General features: G+C 39.1%; 1 protein-coding gene across 5 annotated transcripts in view; it reads left to right on the forward strand.

The window, feature by feature from the left end:
• Positions 1-22,065, forward strand: part of dysf (dysferlin, limb girdle muscular dystrophy 2B (autosomal recessive)) — a 362,566-nt gene that overhangs the window by 107,407 nt on the left and 233,094 nt on the right. For all 5 annotated transcript variants that reach the window (XM_039751919.1, XM_039751924.1, XM_039751920.1 and 2 more), the window contains exons 7-10: positions 12,133-12,261; positions 20,983-21,045; positions 21,157-21,207; positions 21,457-21,487. In XM_039751919.1, coding sequence (XP_039607853.1) covers positions 12,133-12,261; positions 20,983-21,045; positions 21,157-21,207; positions 21,457-21,487 — 274 coding nt within the window. The remainder of the gene's footprint in view (positions 1-12,132; positions 12,262-20,982; positions 21,046-21,156; positions 21,208-21,456; positions 21,488-22,065) is intronic.

Raw genomic sequence — 22,065 nt, forward strand, 5'->3', positions numbered from 1 at the left:
TACCAATATTCATATTATTGTACTTTTAGAAAACTGTCACTTGCCTCAAATTAAATGGTAAAATTTCTTAAGAAATAATTTTCACTTTCTCTGTTTGTGGTTCAGACATGGTGATGAACTATTTTTCAATAAATAACCCAAACACATTTGCCACAATAAACCAACCAATTCAATTTACTCATAACATTATGGTAATAGAAGATATTTAAGTATTAAGAGAGAATATCAAACAGCAGAAAAAAATCTATGCTAGTTTATTCTGATATTTCTCTCTCCAATAAAGGCACCCAACTTAAGAATTCTATTTCCATAATTTTTATTTAAAGAATTACTTGACATTGTTTTATATTTCCCTCCTAAAGAAAATGGCACATATCTTATGAATTCTGATCTTTCCAATGTGGGCAAGATGGATAAGATCTTTAATTAGTTATTATGTTTCTGTCACCTGCACTGTGATTTTGGCATTGCTTTGCTCACAGTTTGTTTTCACGGGATTTCCCTCCACATGCTAGATTCCCTGTGTCTGTGTGTGTTTACATGTGTGAAATTCTACTCTGAATGTTCTAAATGAATGTAGAAAGAGAAACATATAACAGCGATGCACTTATCTTTCACAAACTTTATTTCTTTTCAGTTATAGTAATACCAATAATAGAATATTTTAGCTCTCACCTTTAAGTTGCAGTCAATAGTTCCAGGAATCAAAGCAGGTGGACTTATGGTTTGGTTCTTGTAAACTCCTGTTTAAACAGAATTCACATCATAACAGATAGTGGAATCATATTTCTAAATCCATCCATTCATGGTGCCAGAGAATGGCAACGTGTTGCATGTTAATTGTCTCTCTGAAATAAAAATGTCACCGTACTCTGTACACATGACAATATTGACCCAATAAAACAATCAATGTTGGTGACCAAAGTCCACCACTAACAGAGGGTACTTCCTATACAACAAATATTGCCCAGGAGGAATGCCAGAGGTTAGTGGTTGTAGTGGTGGACGGGATTTTGTATTGCAGAATAACTGTGGTGTCTCCCAAACCACTTTGATAGTATGGCACATATATTGCAAAACTATGATGACAGAAAAGCTGCCCACCCCAAATATGTTATATTCCGGAAAATCTCTGCAATACAATGGTGTTTACTATAATCCAAGAAAAACAATGCAGTTCACTGACACCTACTAGAACTGTACTGTTCTTCACATCCTGTTTATGTCTCGGAGCTCATTGTGTCCCTAAAGAACCTCTCATCCGCTCTTGTGTGGGGCATCTCATATGTCTGCAATACACAATGCCCACTGATAAGGTCGCCTGTCTCTAAATCAGCCCTTTACTGACTTCCTCCACAGGAGCCTTAAGGATTCACTAGTCATGCATACAGGGAGCATAGTAACAGTATTAATAGTAACAGAGTGAGAAGCTGTTTGAGAGCCTGAAGTTGATTTTTAAATTAATAGCACTGATTTGTTACCATTTCAGTCCTGCCTGCTGATGATGTAAACAGCAAAAGCAATAAACAGTGTACATCCACAGTTTTGGAGTATACTACTATAAAAAGTATTGGGATGCCTGCCTTTACACACACATGAACTTTAATGATATCCCATTCTTAATACATAGGAGTTGACCCACCCTTTTCAGCTATAACAGCTTCAGCTCTTCTGGGAAGGCTTTCCACAAGGTTTAGGAGTGTGTTTATGGGAATTTTTACCATTCTTCCAGGAGAGCATTTGTGAGGTCAGGCACTGATGTTGGACGAGAAGGCCTGTCTCACAGTCTCTGCTATAATTCATCCCAAAGGTGTTATATTGGGTTGAGGTCAGGGTTCTGTGTAGGCCAGTGAAATTCTTCCACAGAAAGCTCACTCATCAGTTTCTTTATAGACCTTTCTTAGTGCACTGGTGCACAGTCCCCAAACTGTACCCAGAAAGTTGGGAGCATGAAATTGTCCAAAATGGCTTTATATGCTGAAGCATTAATTCCTTTTACTGGAACTAAGGGCCAAGCCAAACCCCTGAATAACAACCCCACACCATACTTCCTCGTCCACGAAACTTTAAACTTAGCACAATGCAGTCAGGCGAGTACTGTTCTCCTGGCAACCGCCAAACCCAGACTCATCCATTGGATTGCCAGACAAAAAAGCATGATTCACTCCAGAGGACACGTCTGCTGTTGAGTCCAGTGGTGGTGTGCTTTACACCACTGCATCCAACGTTTTGCATTGCACTTGGTGATGTAAGGCTTGGATGCAGCTGCTCAGCCATGGAAACCCATTCCATGAAGCTCTCTATGCACTGTTGAGCTAATCTGGAGGTCACATGAAGTTTCGAGATCTGTAGCTATTAACTCTGCAGAAAGTTGCCGACTTCTGCACACTGTGCGCCTCAGCATGTGCTGTTCCTGCTCTGTGATTTTACGTGACCTACCACATCATAGTTGAGTTGCTGTTAATCCCAATTGCATCCACTTTATTATAATACCACTAACAGTTGACTGTGTACTAACAGGCGCCGCCGCAAATGGCAGCCTTTCTAGCAGCTCTGTGTACGACTTTATTTTTCAACCTTTTTACTGATCACTCCTATCACTTTCTTTTATGTGGACTTGTTCCCTTGACACTTTTTACTACTTTTTACTACTTGGACATGGATTTTTACACGCCGAGACTAGTCTACTCAAGCAGTCAACTTCAAGCGCTGTGAACAAAGGCCCGCGCTGGTGTGGTTCCATATTTACCTGACAAGCCAAGCGACTAGCGAGAAAGTGGTGCTACAAACCTTCAGTGCCTTCTGTGATCCTGGGAAATGTGAAATCACTACCAAATAAGATCGACGAACTGGCTGTGCTGCTGAAAAATCTCAGGACCTACAGAGAATGTAGTTTGTTGTGTTTTTGTGAAACGTGGTCTACAATTAACAACCCAGATACTAATGTGGAGCTACCCGGGTTTAGCACAGTTAGAGCGGACAGAGACATAAATACCTGAGGGAAGCAGAAAGGAGGAGGAATCGCTCTCTATGTAAACACAAGGTGGTGCAACTCTGGACATGTAAAGGTTAAAATCTCTACTTGCTGCAGGGACATCAAACTGTTGGCCGTAAGTCTGTGTCTCTATTACTTGCCCAGAGAGTTTGGACACGTCATTGTTTTTATTGTTTACATCCCTCCTTGGGCAGATGTGGAGATCCATTCTGCTGTTGCTAAACTACAAACACAGCACACTGAGGTGCTTGCACTAATCTCTGGAGATTTTAAACATGTGACACTGGACAAAGCATTACCCGCCTTCTCCCAGTATGTGGATTGTAACACCAGGGGAAATTGGAATATCGACCTACTGTATGCAAACGTTAAAGACACATACAACACCATCCTGCTGCCTGCGCTTGGGAAAGCAGATCATAACTTGGTTCTGCTTCAGTCTCACTACAAACCAAGAGTGAGGGAGCTACCTACAACCACACACTCATTCAGGAAGTGGTCCCTTGAGGCAGAGAAGGCACTGAGAGACTGCTTTGGAACTATGGACTGGGATATCCTGCACTGCACTACTGACTATATCAACTTCTGTATGGACATTGTAGTTCCAGTAAGAACAGTACACTGCTATGCTAACAACAAGCCATGGATTACAAGTGACATCAAGGGCCTTTTGAACTAGAAGAAAAGGGCTTTTAAAGGCGGTGATCAGCATGAGCTCAAGCGCATGCAGAAGGAACTCCAAGTCCAGCGAAGGGCGGCGAAGGAGCAGTACAGGAGAAAGCTAGAGCAGAAATTGCAGAATAGCAGCATGAAGGACGTGTGGGATGGGATGAAGATCATCACTGGCTGCAGCTCGAAGTGGGGTGCCACCATCGAGAGAGACGTAGAGAGAGCAAACCAGATGAACAACTGCACCCTCCACCCATCCTTCTGCTGATAGCAGCATAGGAGAGCGTTTCCCCCCACCCACAATTACAGCAGCCCAGGTAAGCAGAGAGCTGAGGAGACTTCGTGTCAACAAAGCTCTGGGTCCAGATGGAATATCGCCACGACTGCTGAAGGCGTGTGCGTTGGAGCTGGGGAGTCCTCAACAGCGCATCTTCAACCTGAGCCTGGAACAGGGGAGAGTCCCGAGGAAAACATCTTGTATCACCCCAGTCCCAAAGGTATTACGTCCTAGTAAGCTGAATAACTTCCGGCCTGTCACTCTGATGTCACATTTGATGAAGACCATGGAGCAGCTGCTGCTTCACCACCTGAGGCCACAGGTCCGCCACGCCCTCAACCCTCTGCAGTTCACATACCAGGAGAAGGTGGGAGCGGAGGATGCCATCATCTATATGCTACACCGATCCCTCTCCCACTTGGACAGAGGCAGTGGTGCTGTAAGAATTATGTTTCTGGACTTCTCTAGTGCCTTCAACATTATCCAACCATCCAACCTCTGCTCCTTAGAGACAAGATGACAGAGATGGTGGTAGATTAATACCTGCTGGCATGGATCATGGACTATCTTACAGACAGACCTCAATATGTGCGTCTCGGTAACTGCAGGTCTGACATTGTGGTCAGCAACACAGGAGCGCCGCAGGGGTCTGTGCTTTCTCCGGTCCTGTTCAGCCTATATACATCGGACTTCCAATACAACTCGGAGTCCTGCCATGTGCAAAAGTTCGCTGACGACACGGCTATCGTGGGCTGCATCAGGAGTGGGCAGGAGGAGGAGTATAGGAACTTAATCAAGGACTTTGTTAAATGGTGCAACTCAAACCACTTACACCTAAACACCAGCAAAACCAAGGAACTGGTGGTGGATTTTAGAAAGACCAGGCCCCTCATGGACCTCGTGATCATCAGAGGTGACTGTGTGCAGAGGGTGAAGACCTATAAATACCTGGGAGTGCAGTTGGATGATAAATTGGACTGGACTGCCAATACTGATGCTCTGTGTCAGAAAGGACAGAGTCGACTATACTTCCTTAGAAGGCTGGCGTCTTTCAACATTTGCAATAAGATGCTGCAGATGTTCTATCAGACGGTTGTGGCGAGCGCCCTCTTCTACATGGTGGTGTGCTGGGGAGGCAGCATAAAGAAGAGGGACGCCTCACGCCTGGACAAACTGGTGAGGAAGGCAGGTTTTATTGTAGGCACGGAGCTGGACAGTTTGACATCCGTGGCAGAGGGACGGGCGCTGAGCAGGCTCCTGTCAATCATGGAGAATCCACCGCATTCACTGAAAAGGATCATCTCCAGACAGAAGAGCAGCTTCAGCGACAGATTGCTGTCACTATCCTGCTCCACTAACAGACTGAGGAGATTGTTCCTCCCCCCACGGTACCATGCTTGAATTCACTGAGCTCCTGAGAGTGACCCATTCTTTCACAAATGTTTGTAGAAGCAGTCTGCATGCCTAGGTGCTTGATTTTAAACACCTGTGGCCATGGAAGTGATTGGAACACCTGAATGCAATGATTTGGAGGGTTGTTCCAATACTTTTGGCAATATAGTGTACCTTGTAATACAAGGAGACATGACCAAGTGTATAAAACTGCATCTACTGTCAGAACATGCCCTAAAGCCAAATACTACCAGGATTGATAATGAGCAGCAATTGAGCAAAATATATCATGAGTAGGAACCCCAGGAGAGGCCCAAGGAAAGAATCTACTGGTGAAGAATCCACCCGTGATTCTGATAAAGAAGCAGTCCTAAATTTCTTAAATACAGTCAAAACTTTATAGGATAGCCAAGCAAAAAAACACTGCCCATTTAAAATTCAAAGAAAGAGGCAGAGAATTACAGTAAAAGGCACAGTACTCTGAGAAGACAGTCAGTAGCAGTGGCAGCTATATTGTGCCAGCCAACTGGTGCTTGGTCTTCATTTACTGTGTTGAAGGAACTGGATAGCAGTATAAAAATGTAATATTGAGCTCCAGGAAAGATTCACAAAGTTAGTGCATCACTTTTTTTTAGTGTTTTAACAGAATTCAGCTTACTTTGGGTGGCTGTGTTGTCCTGAGAGTACCAATTACTCGCCTTACCAGCTAACAAATTTCTAAATGAGGAACCTTCTATCAGTTATAATTAACTTCTGGCTGACAGAATGATGAAGTAATATAGTTGCATTTTAATAATTTATTATTTTGGTGAAGAGCAATAGATAAGATGCTCTATGATTAAATGGCACCCTCTCCATTTTATACCAGTTCTGTAGTGATAGGCACTGGTGTCTGCAGCCATAAATTATCCAATGGGTGCACAAAAAATGGATGAGTGGACAAAACAAACAAACAAATGTTTTGAATTGCAGATAATGAGCATACAAATGTGCATTCGATTGGTTGGTTGCTGCATTTGCTTTACCATCATCAGGCAGGATTTAAGTGAGGTCCTGTGTTTTCAAGACTAAATCTTGCCCCATGTCTGTGCTATATATTCTAGTGCATTTATGCCAATATTTTTCCATTATGCTTGTCATGAACAATATCATTCACACAGCTACATAATATAAGATGGCAGCATGGTGGTGCCTCTCAGTAAGGAGACCAGAGTTTACATCCCCATGTCTCCCCATGTCTGTGTAGGTTTCCTCCCACCGTCCAAAGACATGCAGGTTAGGTAAATTAGTGACCCTAAATTGGCTCTAGTGTGTGTCTGGTGTGTGTTTGTGTATTCGCCCTATGATGGACTGTTCCTGCCTTGTGCCCTGTGTTAGCTGGGATGGGCTTAAGCACCGCCTGTAACCTTGGTCTGACTTTACATTACAATTACATAACCTGTTATATTATAAGAATTTTGAATGCAAGTAGGTACTGTACCTTGATTAATGGTATTTGAACTGTATAATGATTACAATTCCAGCTACTTAGTCACAGAAACTTGCTGCTGCTGACTAGCAGATACACAAGAAGTAAAATACTATATGTAGTATGCACACACCAACATCTTCATTAGTGTCATAGGCCAGTGCCAACAGACTTTGTGGTGTGGTAAGTGACTAAGGTGTTAGACTCTAAATTACAGGGGTGCTGATTCATTCCCTGTTACTGGTTCACCGTGTGACCATGTGTAAGTCATTTAACTCATTTCTGCTCCAGAAGTAATAGACACTTGTGACTTCTGAGTCACTTTATATAAATGCATCGGCTGAATAAAGAGATAATGCTAGAAATAAATGAAAATATTACAAAACTAGGGGATGTACAGCATGTAAACACATGAATCTTTAGCCTACTCAAAATCATACAGACAAAAACATAAATCCTATATACACGGTTGTTGAGTAGGGGAATCACACAGTCCAGAAATATGAAAAGTTGGGGTGCTAGTCTGGTCATCCCCTCTAATTTCAACAAAATGAAAGCAAAAACCTTGCATGATGGTGCAATCTCAGTAGTGAGATGAATGAAAAAAGAAAAAAACAGCCTCAATAGGTGAAAGTTAGCCCTCTTTGGCGCAAGTCTCTGTCAGTAAGGGAGCTCCATTTTGTGGTTTTCTTAGTCTGATAATGGAAGCCCTCATTCCCTCTTTCTGGTAGACCCTGGGTTTTCTAGTGCTCTGACTGGAAGGATTGGAGTAATTTGCCCTCATGGGGCATCTCTTGGAGCTGTGGAGGAAAAAGTGACATGGTTGGCATCAGTGCCACCTCTCATCCTAATCTCATCCTCTGGTGAGCTTGGAAGGTGCTCCTCTGACTAGCATTTGTGAATCTATCTATCTATCTATCTATCTATCTATCTATCTATCTATCTATCTATCTATCTATCTATCTATCTATCTATCTATCTATCTATCTCTATCTAGTGTGAGACACAACCTCACAGTCTTGGGTGCAAATACAGGTTTATTTATACTAATACCTTACAAAAAGGCTTTTTGTAATTATAAATACAGGCACAATACTCTTCCTCCCCTTTTTTCTTTCTCCTTCCATTCCTCCAGGTGAGGTTTGTTCTCTTCCATCCAAGTCCAGCTTGCCTGAATGAAGTCAAGCGGCTTCTTTTATCTTGGACCCAGGAGTACTTCTGGTACTAGGACATAGTCCATTGGAAGTGAATCATTGCAGCATAACCCGGCAGCACCCACAGAACTCAAAAAGGCTGCCTCATAGGTTGAAAGTTCCAGCATGCCTTGCGGGTGTCTGTACAGGTAGCAAAGAAAAAAATGTAAAGGTTATTTCAGCACTGAAAAGGAAAGAAGGTAAAAGGGACAATGTTTTGGCTGTATAGCCTTCATCAGGCGTAGTTCTCAACTATGCTGCTAGGTATCATGCACCTGCCATCTGGCTAATCTTTCCACTGAGTGGTATTGTGCTAAGTTGATTGAGTATTTCTGGCTTTTATTCTACAATCATGTATGTGACTTGGGTGATTAATTTTTTAACAGGCTATCATGACAAATTTTCATGAGTCAATAATAACAATTTTTTAAAGCTGACAGATTTGTTACATTGAACTACTGAGGTGCCTACAGGAAAGAATCAGGAAAAGCCTCTGGGGAAGTGATGCACCCAAAAGTGGATTTTGCACTATGACAGCACACCTGCACATATTGCTTTGTTAGTCAAAGAGCTTTTTACCAGAAACAATGTGTTTTTTGCGTTATGTATAGCACATATACTGTATATACAATATAGTATACTATACTAACTGTAAACACTAGAATGAACACAGCAAGAGTTCCTTGGCCCTGAGTGGTGAGATATCTATGTTTCATTTTTTTTTTTTTGTATTGTCTCCTCCCTCAACCCTTCTGTGATTTACTGCATTTTGTATGTCTTTTCTTGTGTATAAGTTGGCATTTTTGACTTCATGGTCAGCTCCCTCAGGCCACTCAGTATAAATATATGTTGTTGTTGTTCAATGTTGTCCTTCTGTGGAAGGGTTGGTGTGAGTGGGGCCTGTGTTCATGCCTCACTGTGTTCTGTCGCCCGGACCACTTTATTAGTTTCCATCTCAGTATAGTCAGAAATATCCTCAGTTCATCTTCCCCTCTGTCGCCCTCTGCTGCACTTGTTGCATGTTACATCTTTGTAAATGTTACATAACATGCAGAATATGCTCTTAAATAGTTTTGTTTTTGATTTCTAGGCAGACTGTTTTACCTTTTTGTTTTTTCCTTTTGAAGGGTTTTTGCATTATTTTCAGCTGCCCAGGAGCACGGCATGTTATGAGTGAAGGATTGCAGTTGCAGCAGGCATGATGTAGCATAGTCAGACAGAATGGAAATAATTACCTGGCTTTGTATCTGCTAATAGTAAATAAGTGAACACATTTCTTAGTAAGAAAGGAATTACACAATAAAAAAGGAATGTTTATAAATTTGTGGGGTCATTATTACCACATGTGTAGAGTACTGGGAAAGTCTTATTTGTATGTGCTGATTTGCATGAATACTAGTTAAATCAGGTACAGCACCCTCAAGGTGATGAACATTTGCATTAGGAAGAAAGTGAGAGTAAAAAGCACATTTGAAAGGTAGGGCACTTAAAAAGACATTGTGTATATAGTTGTGGAAAGAAAGAAAGAAAGATATGGTTCTGTATGATATTGGACTTTTTAGATTTTTTGGAGGTTTGAGGCCTGCCTCAATAGACCTAATTATGCAGGAAGTGTCAGCTATCCCAACTCAAGGAGCTAACTAGCTTGCATTATCTCAGAACATCGGCAGATCTTGCCCAGGTGTACTTTAGGAACGTGGTGTGCATCCAAAAGTGGTGTGAGCAGAGGCTACAGTAGCTAGACAAAAACTGGGAAACCATAATTAAAGGCAACCATTTGCCAAACTTGAGATGCTAAACAAAACTCATGAAAGAGAATGACTTTCCTAATCTGCTCTAGATGACATAATGGGTGGACAGGCACCTCAAATGGGATGAAGAACAGCATTTGATCTGGCTTTAAAGGACAGAGCGAAAGGACAGCATGGATGGAGGTACAACCCACCTGGGATGATGTTTCATTCTTATCCCAGTCAGAGACAACGTTTGATAGGGGGTAGAGCATCTCTAACATAATCCCAGGTTGGACATCCACAAGGTTGCATGGGGACCTATTCGTCTGAAAAGCAGCCCTGTTTGGGTTGTCAGTTTGTCGTGTCAGTTTTATTTGACCTACACATGCTGGCTCTTCTGAAGGTACATATTGCAAACATAAATATGATATGTAGGAATGTAATTATGTAGTTGTATGTGTGTGTTTGTTGATAGATTTTTATTGTTTCTAACACCTATCTTTTTGACTGTTTTATAAAACTTTTCCTTTTCCTTCATTAGTATTTCTTGTTTGTTGTTCCAAAGTCTATTGCTCTGAGAATGCACTTCACCTATGAAGAAAAAAGCAGCTGTATGTGCAAACATTTTCCTAAACGTTTACTATGAAAAGCACTACATAGCAATGCCCTTTCACTGACATTGTTTATGTGCCCTATTTGCAGAAGCATGTGCTCCAATTTTCAAAATGTCTTTTGTAAGTTGTTTTAAGATCTGTACAGTGGTGTAGCCATTAGTACATTGTGTGATTAGTGTTTACATTTCCTTCTCATATCTCTGTGGGTCTTTCTGTAGGTGTTCTTTAAGAATGCCAACGTTAATATGTTGACAATCGATTGGCACCTTGTTTTATCAACATTTCCTTGTATATTGAAATTATATTAAAATTAGTACTTTACAATTTCAGTTTTCCATTCAATTTTTTTATTTGTTTATGAAGTGAGTTTTCGATCACCAGACTACTGTGGAAGTCAATGGGTGCCAACGAGCCCCTAACCACAGACACAAACTGACACATATTCAGTTACAGGTTGTATTATAATGGATTTTATTGCCCCAAGTACCTTATACAGTATATAATTGCAGTATATATATGGATTGTGAATCCTTTCATTTTATCTCTCTCTCTGTTCCTCTTCGTCTCACGGGTGGTTTCCTCTGCCTCCTGACTTAGACTCTTTATACCAGATTCTAGGAGTATTTCCGGTGTCTGCCCAAAGTTCAACAGATGCACATCCATGTCAGGCAGAAGTTTCTTAAAGACAGGGATTGTTCCTCCCTGCAGCTCCCCCTGGCGGCACCCATGGTATGCAACAGGGCTGAACCACAGGACTACATATCCCAGTATGCATGTGGGCTGAAAAAGAGAGAATCAACATAAGAATGCTGCCCTCTAGTGTATCAACGGAATATATGCTCCAGGATGGCTATCTCCCCCAGTCCCTTCATCATTCTGGCCTCCCTTTCTAGCAAGGGATCAATTCTCGACCTGGTTGGGATGCCAATCTGTCATTGTTCTACCACTCCAGCCTCCCTGCATGGCAAGGGGTCACCTTTCTCTCTGGATGGGACGCCAGAAGATCCCTTAGGATTCTTACAATGAAGTTATGAGCTTTGGTGTGACATTGCTAAATGTGGAAAGGAAGGTAACTTCGCCACTCACTAATCTGCTTTCCACTTCTGATATTACACCTGGAGCACTGTTGTCATATGTCTGGTTAAACAATCTTGCTGCTCAGACCCCTCTGTCCACAAGATGCTGGAAACTCCAAGGAAACCATCACCTCTACCTACATGTTTATCAAAACTGCCAGGAGACCCTCACCCACTCATGCACAGTTTTAAACTCCTACTTCAGCTAGTTTTATAAATATAATAAGATAAATAACAGGTTTTACAGCAGGCTGCAGCCAGAATTTTCCCTTGAAAACAAAATAAATAATGACTGGGAAAATGTACCAATTATCAATGCATGACAAATTCAACAATTTTAGGCCTAGTTTACTTGTTTCATCCATGTTTCCAAAGATCGAATTTACTAATCTAGACTGACCATTTGTTCTAAGCATAGGTGTGTATATTCCAAAGCATTTGGACCTATCGAGTATTGAGAATTATTTATTTTATCTGATGAAGCTGGAATAGGCTCAAATCCCCACAAATAATTACTATGCACAATAAAGGATGGATGGTTTTTGTTTTAAGCCAGCAAACATTTTTAAATAATTGTATTCCAAAGGGAAGAGCCCACATATAATGATCCTGTACCTCAGCCTGAAGCTAATCATTGATAAGGCTAAGCTCAGAATTTTTTCAGTCAACTTGAAGATCAACATCAGCCTATCTTTTTGTTTTCCCTAATTTGCAGATTCGGGTCCGTGTTATAGAAGGCCGACAGATTCCAGGTGTTAATATCAAAACGGTAGTCAAAGTTACTGTGGCAGGGCAGACAAAAAGGACAAGAATTCGAAAGGGGAACAGCCCATTGTTTGATGAGGTAAGTGATCTTGATCTACAGGTACATTCATCTGAAAAATATACATTTGGATCTCAGTTTATCTTTTGCGGAAAAACTGACTGTGTAGGACTGAAACTGAGACTTTTGTATGTGGCCTGTAATAATCCCAGAATGTCACCCAGTCATTTTAGTATTCCTGTCAACTCTATATAGAACCTTTATAATTAAAGGATTGAGTTTTATACTTAGATGTTTTCTGGTATTCCTAGTAAGTCAAATACGAGATTGGAACCCAAAGTCTTTTGACATAACTGCTGAATGGTGAAGTGGTGAAGAGATTGTGGTGTAAAACATAGAAAGGCATGTTTTCGGTTACAAAAAAAAACACATAAACAATAACCTGTTAAACATGCTGCTACTTACTTAACTGCAGGTTCCATATTACAAGGTTGGAAATTCAGAAACTACATCTGAGTTATTCTGAAACCTAAGCAAATCAGTAAACCAGTAAATGTAAAAGTGTGAAATAATTGTGCCATCAAGATTGTGAAGTGGGTGAAGATAAAAGAATCACATTCATGAGTTATTGTGGTGGGATACATTGCTTTTTAAACAGCCTAAGTCATGTTATCCATGGAGTTTGTTGGATTCCATATACCTGCTGGTATTGAATTTCTGGATGGGGTTATGGACATTTTTTTAAATGTACACATTTTAACTTATTAATGAAAGCAACCCCACTACTCTTTTCATAAAAAATAAACAGGTAAATAAATGGCTTTTGTCATTGCCAATTGTTTTCTTTAATTTTGCAAGCTCATAAAATTAAAATTCATAGTTTGGAAGTGCATTTAGAGTGATGACAAATCACTTAACTTGTGGCTAATAAAAGCACCATACAAAGCACCAGAAAGGGCACTAAATCTTCACATTCATCCTCTAAATGTAATGAATAGGGCTACAGCTGTCCATATGTCCATCCATCTATTTTCCACTTTATACATTTCAAGGTCGTGGGGATCTGGTGCTGGTGAAAAGGAAAGTGGAGGGTTGGAGAAGAGTTCTAGGGGATGGAGGACTTAAAATGGATAAAGAAAAGACAGAATATCTAAAATTGAAGTGACAAGAACAAGACTGAGAAGTTAACCTTCTGGCAGAAAGTTTTCAAAGGGTGTAAAAGTTAAAATATCAAGGATTAACAGTAATAAAGGATGTAGATCTTGTCATGAAATGAGGCTACTTTATAATTAGTTTGTCAAGAACATGGGGACACGATTGGGAACTTGTTCAGGGTAAAATTCACACAAACATTAGGAAGTTTTTCTTCACACAGAGAACCATAAGCAAGTTTGGTGCTGGAGAGTTTAGGAACATTCAAAACTGATCTTGTTATTTTGCAGAATTTAGATGCATAGGGCTGGTGACCTGTAATGGGCTGAATGGCCTGTTGTCATCACAATTTTTCTAATGTCCTGTTGTTTTAACTCAACCAGGAGGATGAAAGTGGGAACAACTTAGGGTACCCAGGTGCTTTCTGTTCAGGACAAGTACAACACTCACTGTTTTAAAAAGGCAAGCCAGTATTACTAAAGACCTCAGCCACCCACACAGTCATTTTTCTTAGAGAATTAGATTTTCTCAAACTTTAAGTAAAATTATCCCATATTATGGCAAAAAGCTCAGGATTTGTCAAACTGAAGAAAGTGGGATGTGAGTCCCTTTTGATAAAAGCATTTGCTAAAGAAAAGAATGCATGTTGAAAGTAAGAATTTCAGCACAAGCAGGATACTTATGTATACACGCAAAACATGTTTTATATCATTTAGAAAAATCACGTAAAAGATTTTACTAAATTTAAAAAAATCAAGATTAAAAACAAAACATTTTGGCTATATAGTGTTAGTCTTCATTGGGTATGTCTTAACACTCCAGAAATTGTGTCTGTAACCTTCTTTTCTGTCTTTTAATGTGTAAATTCCCTTTGCCTATTTATTTATTACTTTTGCAGATGCACAGTGACACAACCCTTCAGTAACTCCATATTATATGCAATGCCCACTGTCAATAATAAACTCTTACAATGTTAAAGCTACCCATAAAAGTGGGTTTGCAGCAAGAGCGTTTTCATTCATTCACATGCTAATTTAACAGTGGTCTTTTTCTGTAGTTATGCACTCCTCTCTCATTTTGGACACCTACCTCTGCTTGAAATCTCACCTGAGTTTGACTCTCTTCAAAGGCTATTACACATGTACAAAGCTCAGTCGTGGAATTGATCTCAAGAGGTGTTGACTGGTACATCAGAAATGGCACCAACTTTTGGCCTGAATCAGTCTTCCTTTGTCATTCAAATGGTAGAGCACCTAATCGGACTAAAAACACAAGAGCATAGTAGTGATGTATTAATTAATTTGTGTCATACGGTAGTCAAAAGCAGTGGAGCTTGTTGCAGTTTACTCAAGAACTTTTATTTTGAGATAGTCCTCAAGGGCAATGTAAAGTTATTAACATCTATACTAATAAAAGGCAAAGCCCTCACTCACTCACTCACTCACTGACTCACTCACTCACTGACTCATCACTAATCCTCCAACTTCCCGTGTGGGTGGAAGGCTGAAATTTGGCAGGTTCATTCCTTACAGCTTCCTTACAAAAGTTGGGCAGGTTTTATATCGAAATTCTACGCGTAATGGTCATAACTGGAAGCTGTTTTTCTCCATTTACTATAATGGAGATGAGCTTGAACGCCATGGGGGCGGAGTTTCGTGTGACATCATCACGCCTCCCACGTAATCACGCAGTACATAGAAAACCAGGAAGACCTCGAAAAAGCGCTGAAGAAAACATGCATTATATAATTGAGAAGGCAGCGAAACAATAAGAAGCGGCGAGTGACATATACAACCATATTCATGAGTTCTGCTACTTCGGAAACAAAGCACGATGTAAACCTACACTTTAAATTAAGTTCATAGACAGGCTGCCGCTGGCGTTTGTAATTTAGTGCCTGCCCATATAAGGACGTCCGTCAGCGGCAATCCAATAGCCACGGGTAAATATTCACGGGTGAAGGACTGTGTTTATGGAGAGGAAGATGAGATGGTCAGGGTGGTGTTTGACACAAACTCAGCGAAACTGCGAGAGAAAGTTTTAAGTGCCAGGACTAAGGTAACATTAAATACAGCCATGGACATAGCACGAGATGGCACCAGCACAGCTGGGAACCTTCGATGCATGTACACCGAGCGCTCACGTGAACTGACGCGTGCACAGATAAAAGCAACAGTTCCAAAGAGCTGAACAAAACCGAATTACACAATTGAAAAGGCAGCAAAAAATATGAAGCGTCAGATAAGCATATTCATAAATGCAGCTACTGCGGAAACAAAGCACACGGTGGAAAAAGTCAATGTCCCGCTAAAGGAAGACAGTGTTAAAAAAAACCGTGCATGCAGTGTGTCAGGTCTCAGATAAAGAAGAAGACGAGCTGTTTATTGATGCAGTAAGAAACGAATCGATGAAAGAAACCTGTCATCTTTACAACGATTGACAAACACGGAATGTAACTTGAACACAACACATCCTACAAATACGAACCTGATTGAAAGAAATAATGATAATCAAATCCTTGATGACAGCAACACTCAGTAACACTCACAAACAAATACTGTATATTGACAGTCATGTTACGTTATTTTTAAAATGTTCCCTTTTCTTTTTCTAGCTTTTTAAACACACTACTTCTCGCTGCGATGCGGGTATATATATATGTATATATATATATCCGATCTACATACTCAATAATGGATACTTTATTCGCCATCAATGATTGTTTTGGTAAAGCCATACTCAGTGTATTCATTAGATGAACGGTAAAAAGTAAGAGCGAGGGAGGATGACTTATTGAGGCATGCAAGCAAAACCACAATAGCACGCTGGCTCGATGTACGAAAAAATACATCTTTTCAAGTTCTATTTACTCCATATGTGTCAAACTCAAGGCCCGAGGCAACATCCGCCCGGCGTGTAATTATATCCGCCCGAGATCATTTTATATACTGTATTATTGTTATTAATGGCCGGGATATGAAGCACTGGTAACACAATAAACTACAGATCCCATAATGCAGGGCTTCAGCTGCCTTGCGAACACTTACGCGTCACCGCCGTCTCTTCAGTCGTTTCCTTACTTTGCGAAGGAAGCAGCTTTTCAGAGCTTCTGCACTGTTTTATAAACGAACGATATATAAGAAAGTCCTTTTTCCTTGCTTGCCAACGAAGCAGCCTTTTATTTAATCCACGGGTTCTCCGCTGTTTCATTGTTCATTTATTACGATTTTTATAGTTATTGTGTAGGTTTTATTTAATCCACGGGTTCTCTTCTGTGTTCACTGCGGTGTCTTCTTTCGTTTACAAGCTTGCCAAGGAAGCAGCTTTCTCATAGCTTCTGCACTGTTTTAAAAATGAACGACATATAAGAAAGTGCTTTTTCCTTGCTTCACCAACGAAGCAACCTTTTTATTTAATTCACGGGTTCTCTTCTATTTTATTGTTCATTTGTTACGATTGTTACAGTTATTGTGTAGGTTTTATTTAATCCACGGGTTCTCTTCTGTGTGTCACTGCGGTGTCTTCTTTTGTTTACGACCTTCGCCAAGGAAGCAGAAACTTACAACCACGAAACTTTGTAACGGCACAAGACTTCAGGTCACATCTCTATAAAACAACCTAATTGAAGCAACTATATTTACTGGCAGTGCCTCAGTGACACAGTTTTTATTTCTCGCATCCCCGTTATACCATCTAATCTCCCATTTTAATTCAAACGCGTTCAATTTCCAGTAAGGCTCTGCTTCGCAATGACAATTAATAAGTCTCAGGGACAAACACTACAAAAGGTTGGCATTTATTTGAGGCGGGATTGCTTTTCACATGGCCAACTGTATGTTGCATGCTCAAGAGTGAACTCAGCACACAGCTTAGTCATATTACAACCAGAGGGCCGAACTGACAACGTGGTATACAGAGAAATCCTTAACAATTAATTTTTGACATATTTTGTTCAGTCTAAAATGTTTACTTTTTTATTAATAAAAATATTCAGACAGTATTTCACCGCTGCGAAGCGCGGGTATTTTGCTATACTATATAAAAGAAAAAGGCAACTTTCCTTTCTTTACACCTTTTATCCCAAACCAAAGCCTTTCTCTCTTAACAGTGCAGAGGACACAAAACTAATTTTCTTTAAATGCCGGTAAGGCACATTACCAGAGGCACAAATTTCAACGTTCACATAGAAAATGTAATTTCTATACCACAGCCGTCGTGTAGCGCCTTTCAAAAGGGATCTACTACCGAGAGATGATCCATATATATTTTAGCTGCTGTTAGTTACTTACCTGTTGTGTTACACAGTCTTTAAAATGTAGTTTACCCACAACCACTCCAGTAGGGCTCAATGTACCTGTACTTCTTAAAACGTTACTGTTTTACTGTTTAATAACTTATAGACTATATTTTATTATTTTTCCCTTGCACTCAGTGACCAAAGCTATACACACACATATATAAAAGCTATACACACAAGTATATGTATGTGTATATATGTATGTATGTGTATATATATATATATACACACACACACACCCCTATCTACATTATATATATATATATATATATATATATATATAACAACAACAACAACAACAACATTTATTTATATAGCACATTTTCATACAAACAGTAGCTCAAAGTGCTTTACATATTAAAGAATAGAAAAATGAAAGACATAATTATAAAAAAATAAATCAACATTAACATCGAATAAGAGTAAGGTTCAATGGCCAGGGGGGACAGAAAAAACAAAAAACTCCAGACGGCTGGAGAAAAAATAAAATCTGTAGGGATTCCAGACCATGAGACCGCCCAGTCCCCTCTGGGCAATATATATATATATATATATATACACACACACACACACACACACATACATACATAAATACATACATACATACACACATATATATAATTTGTGTGTGTGTATGTATGTATGTGTGTATATATGATGTAGATAGGTATGTATATATATATATATGTGTATATGTAGATATGTATATATAGATATGTAGATATGAAGATATGTATGTGTATATATATGTATGCATGTGTGTGTGTGTGTATATATATGACAGCAGCAATCCAAGCTTTGAGAAAACAGTAAAAAGGAGGCGTGTCAGACGTCGTGGTACATTTTCTGATGCAGCTAACGAAAACAACTTCGTGACGCTGCCGCCAAATACACAAAACAATTACTTTGACAATCATGTTACATTATTTTTAAAATGTTTCCTTTTCTTTTTCATAACTTCTTAAACACATGACATCGCTGCGAAGCGCGGGTATTTTGCTATATATATATATATATATATATCACAGCGACACTCATAACAGTGACAAAACAATTACATTGACAATCATGTTACGTTATTTTCAAAATGTTTCCTTTTCTTTCTCTTTCCTTCTTTAACACACTACTTCTCCGCTGCCAAGCGGGTATATATATATATATATAGATAGATAGAGATATATATATATATAGATAGATATGAGAACAACATATATATATATATATATATAGATACTGTAGATAGATATATATATATATATATATATATATATATATATATATAGATAGATATGAGAACAACACTCATATCAATGACAAAACAATTACATTAACAATCATGTTACGTTATTTTTAAAATTTTTCCTTTTCTTTTTCGTGCCTTCTTTAACACACTACTTCTCCGCTGCGAAGCGCGGGTATTCTTCTAGTCTGTTATATAAGATAAAGGTGTGTAGACGGCCATGGTGGATGGACTCTATTTTGATGCTGATTGACAAAGGCTAGATTCAATGTGAGCTACTAGCACCACCAGTGTGAGCCAGCAGGTATACAAAATTGGAAATTCATAAATGTGACAAAAAACTTAACTGAACCCTATTTTACAACATTGTGGTACATCCTAAACTAAAGCCTCATATAAATAATATTTCAGAATGTAGTTTTGAAGTTTAAAAAAGTGCACATTAATTGTGTAAACACACCATGGCCTCATGTATAAATGATGCGTAGGCAGTTTTGTTTATCTGGATCTTTTTGGGCATATACACATTTATGCCTTTGTCCATACGCCATGTTTTAGTGTGAACTGAACGCATGGTGTTATACATAAGACCCCCTGTCGCTACAAGACTATTGCCACACATGTTATTCCATTAGAAAATGGGTAAATAAAAGTCAGGCATATTGGATTGCAAAAGACAAAAAAACAAAATGAAAAACAGTGAAAATGTACGGTCTTTATATCATCTTTGATTCCGCTCACATAATCAAGCCAACCAACAACTCCACCTGATCAAAGCTACATAAAGAAGAGCACTGATTTTCTGATGAAGAAAAAAACTGCACAAAAACACAGGAAAATGTTAGAAGAAGGAGGACAGCTCAAATAATGAAGACTAGTGTTGAGTAAAATGATTTGCACAAAAATGAATTCACAGTAAAAATGTGGTCCTCCACTTTACAAAAAACAAACAAAAAAAAAATCAGTGAAATAAATTCACCTCCAGAGAAATTCATGCCATTGACTCAAGAAGAAAGATGTTTAGTTCCTATCTTGTAGCATTTAAATGTCTCTGCTTGTTGTTTATTATTTAAATAAAAATCTCAACTGGAAAAAAGATTCCTTTCAAGCGAAGACATTTTGTTGAGCCACCAGATGTGTTATGGTAGTACAATCACCTCTTTGTCACATATAATGACAATCTTGGTGATCGTAATCTTAAAGATGCATCAGAGACGGAAAACAAACTTGGAGATCAACAGCACTTTTGGGCAGTGCACAGAGCAGTTGCTGGCTAATAGCGAAAGTGAGGGAGTTTGTGAATGAGAGGCATAAGTATATTTGATTTGACTGATGTGGGACAGATTACATGCACTGTACAGCTGCAGAAAAGAACACAGGCAAACATGAAAGTGGGAATAAGGCTTTAAAAAACACAATTCCTTGTTTTCCACCCTATGTTTTAGCGAGCTTTGAGTTTCGCATTGTGAAATCTCCTGCAAAATGAATTTTAGTGTCTGTTCAGGAAAATTGTATGCAAATCGAAACTTTCTTGTTTTGCTCATCACTAACGAAGAAGACCAAACAAATGACATTGAAAAGGGTGTGATAGATGCAGATTAAAGCTAAAAAAACATGCAGTAAGTTAATGAAAATCGCAGTGTCATTGGTCCGTTATAATTTACTATTCAGGCTTAATACTTGCACAGAATGAAAAAGCAAATACTCACCTCAATGCCATAAGGCTTATATGCTGAATCCTTGAAGTATGTGTGTGTATTGTACTCTGGGCGTGCATTAAGAAAGGTGGTGGATTGGTGGGCTTTGGGTCTCGCACCTTTCCAAAAACTTTGCTCCACTACTGACCACCACTTAGTTGGCGACTCACTTTATATGAACAGTGTGAATATGTGTAGACTGCAGAAAGGGATGGCCAATGGAAGACAGTTTAATAAGTAAACTGATTCTTTGCTCAGTGCAGCCTGGAAAAGCAAAAACAAAAATCCATGCTAAGCCTGTGATAATTAAATAAAACCTACAACGTCTCTTGTTAAACAGCAACTGATTAAGCAGTCCTTCCTGGTTGTTTTTGTGTTTTTTTTAACATTTGCTTCTTTTGCTCTTTGTTTTGCAGACTTTTTTCTTTAATTTTTTTGAATCTCCTTCTGAGCTGTTTGATGAGCCAGTCTTCATCACTGTGAGTATCTCGAATATCAGTGTATCACACAGTCCTGGGTCATTGTGTTTAATTTATGAAGTGCAGTGAGTCTACATAACTCCACTTCTCCATCCTCTTCTCATTTTGCAGGTGTTTGATTCACGTTCTCTTCGCACAGATGCTGTGATTGGAGAATTTCGGGTATGTAGTATTCTTTTCATCACAAGAAAGCCAAAGCTCTGAACCAATCTTTCCAGAATCAAACACTGCCCCCTTGTCACTCTGCAGCATGCAGTCACAGAAGTGCCACATGAGAACATCCTGAGGGTATTCTGGGAGCAGGGTGGTGACATTTATTTTAGTGCTCTCCAGTTTGGGCTTGAAATTAAAATGCTATCATGTCTTTTGTTGCATTATCCTCATAACCTTCTTATGTTTGCTATGTTACAGCTTGATGTGGGTACAGTTTACTCCGAGCCTAGTAAGTTGCTGTTTTAAAAGTTTTTTTTTTTTCATCTAGTTTATTAATAATTAGTATTACATAATATGTTTGTAAGTAATTTCTAGAGTAAAACTTTTAGTTGAGGTACTGTAAAAATGTATTGATTATTCATTTACTCTTACATAACAAGACCTTAACACAGGCATCTTTTGCTCTTCATAACACTGATAAAACATCAGTAGATGGGTTATTGATGTCGTGTGTCATACTGACATGATGGCAAAATGACTTGTTAATATGAAGGATTCACAGATCTTATACTAAATATCATATACTAAATATGATGTGTCAAGAGAAGTGAGTCTCAGTTTAACCACCTCAGACCACTCCAAAGTAAAGTTTTGTTAGTCGGTCACATTGCAGAGATGAATAAACACTTTACTTATACTTTATAAGCTTTATGAAGACCCAAAGAAACCTTTGGTAAGGTCTTGTAACATAATAGTAAATGAGTTATAGATGCAATTTTGCACTGCCTAAAATAAAATGTTTAAATTTCTAATATTAATAATACTAGTAAAATTACCACTTTATAATAATAATTTTCTTATTGTATG

The sequence above is a fragment of the Polypterus senegalus genome, chromosome 4 (genome assembly GCF_016835505.1).
Source record: "Polypterus senegalus isolate Bchr_013 chromosome 4, ASM1683550v1, whole genome shotgun sequence".
In the NCBI taxonomy this organism is placed as follows: domain Eukaryota; kingdom Metazoa; phylum Chordata; class Cladistia; order Polypteriformes; family Polypteridae; genus Polypterus; species Polypterus senegalus.